Source organism: Camellia sinensis, chromosome 11 (genome assembly GCF_055761805.1).
Source record: "Camellia sinensis isolate YWXY chromosome 11, ASM5576180v1, whole genome shotgun sequence".
Taxonomy (NCBI): Eukaryota; Viridiplantae; Streptophyta; class Magnoliopsida; order Ericales; family Theaceae; genus Camellia; species Camellia sinensis.
In genome coordinates this window covers 95,802,734-95,813,214 of record NC_138971.1, presented here as the reverse complement: position 1 = coordinate 95,813,214, position 10,481 = coordinate 95,802,734, and the positions used below count along the sequence as shown (strand labels likewise).

Below are 10,481 nucleotides of genomic sequence, written 5' to 3'. Positions count from 1 at the left end.
ACTAGTCATGTTGCATTGCTTAGGATCATGCATTTTTCTATTTATTTTTGTTTTATTTGGCTTGCCTTGGTGTAACAGGTGAGCGATTTTGCTTTAGCATATTGCATGCCTATGATTGTTGCCATAAAAAGCATGTGTCCCATGAGGCTAAGTGCTTAGGTGATATATCTCTTGAATGTCTGTGGATGGAGGTTTTTTGCTTAAATTAGAATGATTTGATTAGTGTACATATGAGATCACTTTTTCAAGTAGTACATATTCGAAACAATTTTCAAACAAACTTGAAATCAAGGCGTTCCAATTTCGGAAAAATTGTCTATACTAGTGTGTATCACATAGTAAAGATAGCATAATAATCGGAACAAGAGCATATACTGTACATAAAAATCACATTATGATTAGTAGAGGCCGGTCTTTGATCGGGTGAGTAGTGTGCTCAATTCATGACCTTCCCCTCTCATACATAAGTTCTCGAGCCGAGATACTTTGGTGATGACAGACAAGTGGCCTTTGGCACGAGTCACGGGTTTCCTAAATTTCTCAAAAATATTTAGGTGGTGACTCTGAAATCTTGCAAAGTAGTCTATTTTTGGCACTTTTGATTCAAAATTGATTTTTCAAAAGATTTTCCGAATTTGGACTCATTTGTGTTTATCTATTTCACATTGCACTTGGGTAATCAGATTTAGAACCACGGGAGTCTGAATTGTAGGGCTATCGTATCCGAGGAGACTAAACCCCTCCAAGAAATACGAAAAGCAAGTTACAGTTTTTGGCGACTCTGCTAGGGACTTTGAGAACTTGACTTGAACTTCAAGTGTGACATTTTATTTATAGATATATATTTTTTCGTTGCATTTGCATTGTTACTCTAAGTCATTGTGTTCTTCATCTATTATTCCTAGACGGCTTGCCGGGGGCTTGCCTAAAAAGCTTGCCAAAAGGCTGGTTGGTCGTGGGCTTTGCCATGTTGGAAACACAACCCTCAGACCTAGATTATCGTCCTACCGTTTGATCCTCCTTTCACTTCTCGCTGTTAGGTGTGAAAGGTATATTAGGTAATCTTGCTGAGGTACCTTTTCAACCATTTGGCCTAGCAGCACATAAGAAAGCCATAGTGACTATTCCAACTTCGAACAGGATGCTCACCCATATAAAGGATGTTGTGAAACTACTTACTTGAAGTACTAAAAGCCTAGATCATGTCAAAATCTAGGACAGGGTAACCCTACCCCTCCCACAGGGGTGTTTTGGCTCTCTTTTACTTGGTATGTGCTTTACAGTGAAACTGTATAGAAATGTTCATATTAGTGGTACAAGTTGATATCAGTTTTGGGGGCAGAGTTCAGTGGGAAATATAGTACTTTAGCTATCATTATGTCTGTTGCAAATTAGGCCAAAGTGTTGTGTGATTGTTGATTGTTGTTTTTCTTTTTCTTTTTCTTTTGCTACGTAGTTTGCAAACATAGCTTCAGACGGACCGGATATCCCCCAAGTTTTGTGGACTCACTCTGGCAGGATCTTGTCAACGGTTAGCCCACGTTAGTCTCTCTCCTACCAGTTACTCGAAGAAGAAGAAGCAGGCAGTTATCATCACTAGCACAACTCACTCAGCAGTCACCTGTTTGTTCTCACCAACTTAGCTCGCCAATAGCTAACTCTCCAAGACCTGTCATGGCACAAAGTCCATAAGAGGTTGCTATTTTGATGAATGCTTTTCAAAGAACCATGGATACCTTGAATCACAAAATTGCTGCTCTAGATGAAACCATTGCTAAAATACGATGTTCATCTAGGGCATCGTCATCTACTGTACATCCAGTCCCGGCTATCTAGCCAAATCCTGATTTACCGCCACCAGTTGAAAATCTAGAAATCTCGAATACTCAAGAGATGTTAGCACAGGCTCCAACTTTTAGGCCTCTAGCACAGCCCCACGAGGGACTCATTCCCTTTGACATTAACAATATTGATTCAGCTCTGATAAAAATCACTAAGCTAGAGAAGGCACTCAAGAAATCTCAAGGCTTCAATTCCATCTCGGATATTGAAAATGGTTATACCACGACTTCTGTCAAGTTACCGAAAAAGTTCAAAATGCCTCACATCGATAGATTTGATGGTAGTAGGGATCCCATTGTACATGTTCGTCTTTTCTCAGATGTTTTGAGACCAATAGGCCTAACTCGGCTCAGAAACTGTCACTGTTCGAAAGAACTCTATCAGACGTGGCAGCTATCTGGTACGCCAAACTGAAGGATTCGACTAAGTGAAATTGGGACGAACTGTCTAAGGGGCTTGTTAACCAATACTCATACAATACTCAAATAGAAGTAGCAATCAGCGAGTTGGAGGCAACCACTCAGAATCCCGAGTAACCCTTCATTGATTTTGTTGCAAAATGAAGGACAAAGCCAGCCAGAATGATGAACAAGCCCTCACAAAAAGAATAAGTCCAATTGGTAGTTCAAAATATCGAGCCAGACATGTTACAAAGAATGATAGTAGCGCCACTGTCTACATTTAGTTCTCTGCACAAGTTGGGTGTTCAAATTGAATGTGCATTTAAGAAATGCATCATTTAGAGAACTAGTGAGCCAGCAAAAAGGTCATTTACCCAGAATACCAATGTTAGCAATAGCACTATTCCTCGGCCTGCTGAGATCAGTATCATCGCCACAGCATCTAAAATGGCCATTCCTTTTGCCTGTGCAACCTCACAACCCACAGGTCCCCCAAACCGAAACCAAAGGACCTTTACCTCCCTTTACATGAGCCTAGCCCATGCTCTTAAATTGACAATAGAAAAGGGACACCTCAAGCCCCTTGACCCTCAACCTCTCCTTGACCCACTCCCACCTAGACATGATTCCACCCAATACTATATTTTCCATCAACAGCACGGTCACCCCACTAATAGTTGCTATCTCCTGCGTCATGAGATCCAAGATCTCATCGACAATAAAACCATAGGCCCACCTGCCAAACCAAATGTGATCACAAACCCACTTCTTGCCCACAAGTGAGTCCCCCCACCTGGAAACATCAACCTTATCCATCCACTATCGCCCATTTTCAACCCTAGTGCATATATCACCCCATCCCATCTACCTAAGCCTGAGGTGATTATTCTAGAAAGCGTGGATATGTGTGTGATGGATATAACAACCAAAACCCAATCTGGGCCCGTGGTGGCGAAAATGAAAGAAATAAAGAATGCATTAGAGAAGGGGTTGCCTATCTCCCAAGTTATAGAGAAGGGAGCCCTACTCGCAGAAAAATATGACCCTAACCAGTACATTGTGGATGTTGACCAGCCAAAGCCTGTGATCATATTGCCAGATTCGTTTAGCATCAACGCCATTAGAGAAGATGAGCTAGGGCAAAATCTGATGATTGGCCTAAACAAGGTCTTAATGACCTGGAAGAATTAGAAGAAGACCTGGCAGAATTAGAGAAAGATCTGGAGAACCTTTACTTGTTTGAAGAAGAGGATGTGGGCAGCATACAGATTAGGTGGTGGGATCCAAGCCAACCTGAATCTAGCAATGGGTGGTTGAGTGAAGGGGAATCAGATATGAAGGAGCATGCACAGGAGATTGTGAAAGGAGAAGAAGTGGGTGACAATAGCAAGGTTGAGGCCGTCCGTATAACTGAGGCCATGATAATGACTGAGAAGGAACGAGAGTTGGAGCAGTTCCAACGAGAAAGAATAGAGGAAATCTAGAGGAAAATAGACCAGGAGTAGGGAAAGGGGAAGAGGAAAGAAGAGGCTGAGTTAACAGCAGATGATGTCCAAACCTTAAGAAAGTCTAAATCGGAATTTGGTAGCAAGGGAAAGATGCCAAAGAAACTCAGACAATATCGGATGGCCGAGATTGAATCAGCTACGGAAGATTAGTAGCATGCCAATGAAGAGAGCGATGTGAATACGATCCGGGTGGAGCTTGATAATGGCCTGGCAATGGCTGCAGGGGAATGGTGGGAAGACAGTGATCTGAGCCTTGCATATATTGATGAAGGGTAGAAAGCCGATACCTCTAATGACATGTGGTATGCAAATGAGATTAACCACATAACCCAAAATGGTCAGTATTTCAAACCCCTGACTCTAGATTAGCTAGAATCCTCAGGAAAGAGGCTGAGAAATCAAAGGAGAATGACGTAGAGGAAGACCTGGTCTTAGAGGAACTTAAAAAGATCTAGATGAATATATCGATTTGGGGGCTGCTAATGGCTTCTTAGGAGCACAGACAGGTGTTGCTAGAGGCATTGAACAGAACTAAGCTGCTTATTGACACCACCACTGACCAACTGGTGTCTTTGGTCACGTTAGGGAATGTTTGTCCGGTGTCATATTTTACGGACAAAGAGCTACCACCTAAGGGTGTTAACCACAACCGACCCCTGTATGTGACGCTAGAGAGCCAGAAGAAGTGGATCCCGATGGTATTAATGGACACCAGCTCGACAATTAATGTGTGTCCGGCAAGAACGGTCTACTCTATAGGTTTGAAGCCAGCTGACTTCACACCTACAATTCAAGCTGTTCAAGCCTATGGCAATACCAACCGAGATGTCATGGGGACTTCAAGAGCCAAATACTGATTGGCCCATCCGAGCATGCCATCAACCTTTAACCTGCTCTTGGAAAGGCCGTGGTTGTACCAAATAAGGGCAATTTCATTAATGGTTCACTAACTGGTGAAATATCCTTTCAATAGTGGGATTGCAACTGTTTATGGCAATTCTTCGATCCACCCTCCCCCAGGAACCACCACACCCTTGTTAGAAACAATACATGGGAAAAGAACGTGTTCATTTCTGGCTTCTCCTTGGCAGAGACCCGACTAGTACAATCTCTCATGGAAGAAGATGATGGGAACTCTGTGAGTGCCCAATCCATCTATATGGTGAATAAGCAGGGACACATTCCCGGATCGCGACTGGGCGAAAGTGGCAGACAAGGAGACATAGTTGCCAGAGAGATAAGTCACAACCCCTATGCTCTTGGGCTGAGGCACAAGCCAACTACAGAAGATGAAAAAGAAAAGGGGATGAGTTGAGAGAAAGAGTTAAAGCAAAAAGGTCCGGGAGGCAATATGAACTGGTCCATAAGCCAATACGGGGAACTCGGTACGGATGCTTTGTTTGCCAATGTGAGGATTTTCCTTTTTGTGCATTTCCAGAACCATAGATTGAACATGAGACCTAGATAAGGTACAAGGAATTTGAGATCCTCTTTGATCACCAGTTACCGGACAATAAAGAAGAGGAAAAGTTGATTGACCCGAGTGTTGGAACAAAACAAGGCAGGAACGGAAGCCTCGATGTTAATGAGGAGGAGTTATTAGGAATGGCACTGGTTGACTTGCTGATTAACTCCAACGCTGGGGCTGAGCCCATTAACTTGGGGGATAGTGTTACTATCTTTATGATCGGGGATAAACCAGCTACAGATTACTCCGGTCTCATCGTCGACGTAGTCGAGGTTCCATGCCTAGTCTAGCAGTTTGAGAAGCGCACCGCTAGCAGTTCTGAATAGAATGATGATTCTGAACCTGATTCCACCAAGTCTATTAAGTCAGGATTAGATTCGAGTCCTTCTGAGGAGTCTGAGTCTAGTACTCCCAGGGGTAGTAACTCGGATGCTAAAGTCCGGTCGAGGTCTTCTTTTAGTTCTTCTTTTGAGTCAACTATAACAAAGCACTTGGACTTTACTAATGGGAATGCAGTAAACTTTACTTACTTCTCTGTGCCTTTAGTTTGTTGCACTGTTCTTGATTTTCAAAATTTTGAGATAAATGAAGAGGAAGAAATTCCTCAGGCTTTGAAAATTTTGGTTGACCAAGAGGAGGAGAGGCGCGTTCACATGGGTACAGAGGAGGATCCCCGCTTGGTCTAGATCGGGTCTACGTTGCCTTCAGAGGAACGTGAGCATTTAATCGCTTTATTAAACGATTTCAAAGATGTTTTTGCGTGGTCTTGCGAAGACATGCCTAGTCTATCCTGAGATTGTACGACACCAGATCCCTCCTGACCTTGAGGCCCAACCAGTTAAACAGAAACTTCACAAAGTTCGTGCAGACTGGGCGTTGAAGATTATGGAAGAGGTCACCAAATAGATTGATGCGGGTTTCTTAATGGTGTCCGAGTACTCGACCTAGTTGGCCAATATCGTACCGGTTCCAAAGAAAGACGGCAGAATCAGAGACTGCGTTGACTTCCAGGATCTGAATAGAGCTAGTCCGAAGGACGACTTTCCACTGTAACACATCAACGAACTGGTAGACTTCACCACAGGCCACGCGTTGCTTTCGTTCATAGATGGGTTTTCCGGGTATAATCAGATTTTGATGGCACCGGAGGACACAGAAAAGACTGCTTTCACCACACCATGGGGTACCTACTACTATAGAGTCATGCCTTTTGGGTTGAAAAATGTTGGGGCTACATATTAGAGGGTTGCGACCACAATCTTGCACGACATGATCCACAAGGATATCAAGGTGTATGTGGACGACATGATTGTCAAATCTAAAGAGCAGAAATGCACCTTTGGTATGACTACAGGGAAAATGCTGGGATTTCTGATTATGTAGAGGGGAATTGAAGAAGATTCATCCAAAATCAAGGCCATCCTAGAAATGCCACCACCAAGGACTAAAAAGGAAGTGCGCAGCTTTCTGGGCAAAGTCCAATTCATAAGATGGTTTATCTCAAAATTAACCTTGACTTGTTAACCATTATTTGGTCTCTTGAAGAAATGAAAGAAGTTCCAATGGGATGTTCGATGTCAATTCACCTTCGAACAAGTCAAGCAGTACCTCCAGAATCCATCTGTAATGTCACCGTTGGAGCCGGGGAAGACACTGATCTTGTACCTATCGGTAATAGATTCGACCATGGGGTGCATGCTAGCTCAAGAATCTGAAGCTGGGGTGGAGAAGAAATTTACTATCTGAGCAAGAAGATGCTGGATTATGAGACCTGCTATACTCCCCTCGAGAAAGTCTGTGTAGCTCTAGTGTGGGCAACGAGGAAGTTGAGACACTACTTGTTAACTCACTCTGTAATTCTGGTTCGAGATTAGATCCCATCAAATATCTATTTGAGAAACTAACATTTACAGGTAGGCTAGCTCGTTGGTTGCATCTCCTCTCTGAGTTTGACCTCAAGTACGTCATGCTCAAATCAGTCAAAGGGAGAGCGGCAACGAAATTTTTGGCAGACCACCTCGTGAAAGGAGATGAAGTAGTAGAGTACCTATTCCCAGATGAGGAGATTCTGCAGGTGGAAGAGAAAACATGGACAATGTACTTTAACAGAGCATCTAATCAATACGGTTATATGATAGGCGTGTTGCTGATAGCACCAAATGATTTTCACATAACTCTAGCTTTCAAACTCTAGTTCAGAGTGGCCAACAATGAAATAGAATATGAGACGTGTATCGCTGGATTGGAAGCTGTCCTAAAACTAGGGGCAATAAGATTGGATGTCATTGGAGATTCAAATTTGGATGTCTCTCAAGCCAATAGAGAATGGAAGGTCAAATAAGAGAACATGAAGATTTATTATCAAACCCTAGATATCCTAATTCTGAGGTTTGAGAAGCTAACATTTATGCATCTGTTGAGAGAGACCAACCAGTTCACTAATGCATTGGCAACTCTATCTTCTATGGTGGACATCCCACTTGGAGTCAAGATGCATCTGATTATCATGGAACATAAGTACATGTCTACTTATGAGACCATTGCTGCAATAGATGAGGTTCTAGACAAAAACCCCTGGTATTACGATATTTGGAATTTTCTAGCAAAGGATACGTATCCACTAGGGGCAAATGCCAAGGATAAACCGGGAATACGGCGTCTAGCCATCTAGTTCATCATTTGTAGAAGTACAAGAGAGGTTATCTGGGAATGCACAAGCTCTGCGTTGAGTAAAAGGAGCCGAAACGTCTCATGGAGGCCATTCACGAGGGAAAGTGTGGAGCACCCATGAACAGTATGATGCTGACTCGAAAAATCCTCAAGCAAGGCTATTATTGGTCAACTATGGAGGAGGATTGTATTGACTTTGTTCAGCGATGCCACAAGTGTCAAATCCATATTAATCGCATGAACATACCACCGTCAAGGCTCTATAACATGACTTCACCGTGGCCTTTCTCAGTCTGGGAAATTGATGTCATCTTGGCAGTTTTGCTAAAGTGTTTGAATGGACATGAATTCATCTTGGTAGCAATCGACTATTTTACCAAGTGGGTGAAAGCTTAGTCCTATTCTGTGTTAAAGGCATCACATGTGGCCAAGTTTATCAAAAACATCATCTGTAGGTAGGGGGTGCCAAATGAGATCATCTCGAACAATGGTTTGCATTTCAAGAAAAAGGTGGTAGATCTACTTGAGAAATACAGCATGGCTTTTCATAAGTTATCAACGTATAGACCACAGACCAACAGAGCTGTTGAGGCCACTAACAAGAATGTCAAGAACATCTTACGGAAGATGGTGGCAACTTACAAAGACTAGCCAGATAAACTGCCATTTACACTTTGGGGCTACAGAACGTCAATTCGAACATCTGTAGGGGCAACTCCGTATTCTCTAGTATACGGGATGGAAGTTGTTCTGCAGATTGAGATTGAAGTACCATCGTTGAGAATTATGGATGAGTGCCAGTTAGCAGAGGTGGAATGGCAGTAGAGCAGGGTCGAAGAATTGATGCTATTTGACGAAAGGAGGTTGAAGGCGTCATATCACATCCAAGGATATCAGCGTAGGATTGCCAGGGCCTTCAACAAGAAGGTCAAATCCAGAAATCTCATAGAAGGAGATATGGTGTTGAAAGACAACCGAGCCTCCATTCATGACCCTAGGGACAAGTTCAGACCTAATTGGACTGGTCCTTACATCATCAAATCTATCTGGTCAGAATGAGTGATTGTTCTTATAGGTCTAGATGGCTTGGAGTTCTCACAGCCAATTAATATGAACAAGTTAAATAAATACTATCCTTGAGAGGCTCGATAAGCCGAAAACTTGAAAGGGCGACCTAGGCAAAGTTAGAGCATGAAAAATTATAAACAAAGAAAAACTAAGCTAGCAAGGTCAAAAACTCGAAAGGGCGGCTTTAGCAAAAGTTAGAGTGCAAAAGAACAGAGTTAATACTCAAGTGAGCCTGAACCGAGCTACGTAAGGCCTGAGTCCCATCTTTAGGATGCGTAGGCAACATCATTCCGAAGTTTGGCTATAATCATCTCCAACTCGGCTGTCCTGTTCAATTGATTGGTCGGTTCATCTTTTTCCATTTGTTAGCTGGGTTGCGTTACCTCCATTTGGCTGAAAGGTCAATTGCAAGGACAAAGTAGTGATGGAGAATGCAGTTATGATAGTTATGATCTTCTGATTAAGGGGTTGTACATCTTAAGGGCTGATTTCGTGTGTGTCAGGTACAAATCGTTTCTGAAAATTGTTTTGAAAAGTTTTAATAAAGTTGATTTTCTCAAAATTTTACCTTTCTCAACACAGACCATTTTAGACCAAAACGGAAAACTTTTATTGCTCACAACTTTAATTCCATTAATTTCGACACAAGTACATTCTCCAGCTCTCTGGTTAAAATCAAAGTTGTTTTCACATCATAAAAACTGGAAAAGAAAAGACAAAAGCAATAAACTAGGGGCATGGATAAGTCAGGTGGTCCTATGTCTCCTGCTCATGCTCGTGGAAGGCTCTACTGCTGCCAAAGTTGGCCCAATCTATGTCTTATCCTTGAGCCAACCTAAGCATTTTCCGGAAAGGGCGTAACTGAAGCTAGGGGTAGGGGCCGGAAGCTCTCTCGTCCTCTAAGAAACAAGGTATTGAGTAAAGTGCGAACCATGAATGGAAAATGGAGCTTGGTATTCCACCCATTCTTCTGGGCAGGTGGGATCATGTCCAAACCAGCATCTGAACCAGAATGGAAAATAGAACACACAGTGCGTGAGGCCAATCAACTGTATACCTGGCTACCAGGACATGCTATAGCCTATCTCAGTCAGGTTAAGCCAGAGGCAGCACCAAGTGATGTCAGCCGCAGATCTGTTGCACATCTAGTCGCACCACAAACCTTCTGAGGGGAAGTCCACTAGCTGCTGTCGAAAAAAGTAGGCTCTGGCCGAACACTCGAGGCAAAGGTCTACCATCTTCATCTTATCCATCAACCATACCTGGGAAGGGATGAAAAATAAGAGAGATTAAAGAATAGAGATATGTGAGTTGAGAGAAAAGTAAGGAAAGGGTTTTAAGAGGAAAATAGAGAGTGAGTGTCAAGTGATATGAGAAATCATAAATAAGAAGGGTGGGAAACATACATAGAGAAGTAGTGGGCTCCCTACAAACCGAGTATTCTCTCACCGATGAAAAGCATCTAAACCAATCAGGGTCTTGATCAGTGCCAAAGCAATGCAACTCTTACCCTCTTTCAGAAGT

General features: G+C 42.8%; 1 protein-coding gene across 1 annotated transcript; it reads left to right on the top strand.

Annotated features, from left to right (window-relative positions):
- Positions 1 to 7,566: 7,566 nt before the first annotated feature.
- LOC145802489 (uncharacterized) lies at positions 7,567 to 7,890 on the top strand. Its single transcript, XM_082895214.1, has one exon. It carries the CDS (start codon positions 7,567 to 7,569, stop codon positions 7,888 to 7,890), a length of 324 nt encoding a protein of 107 aa, XP_082751340.1.
- Positions 7,891 to 10,481: the final 2,591 nt, after the last annotated feature.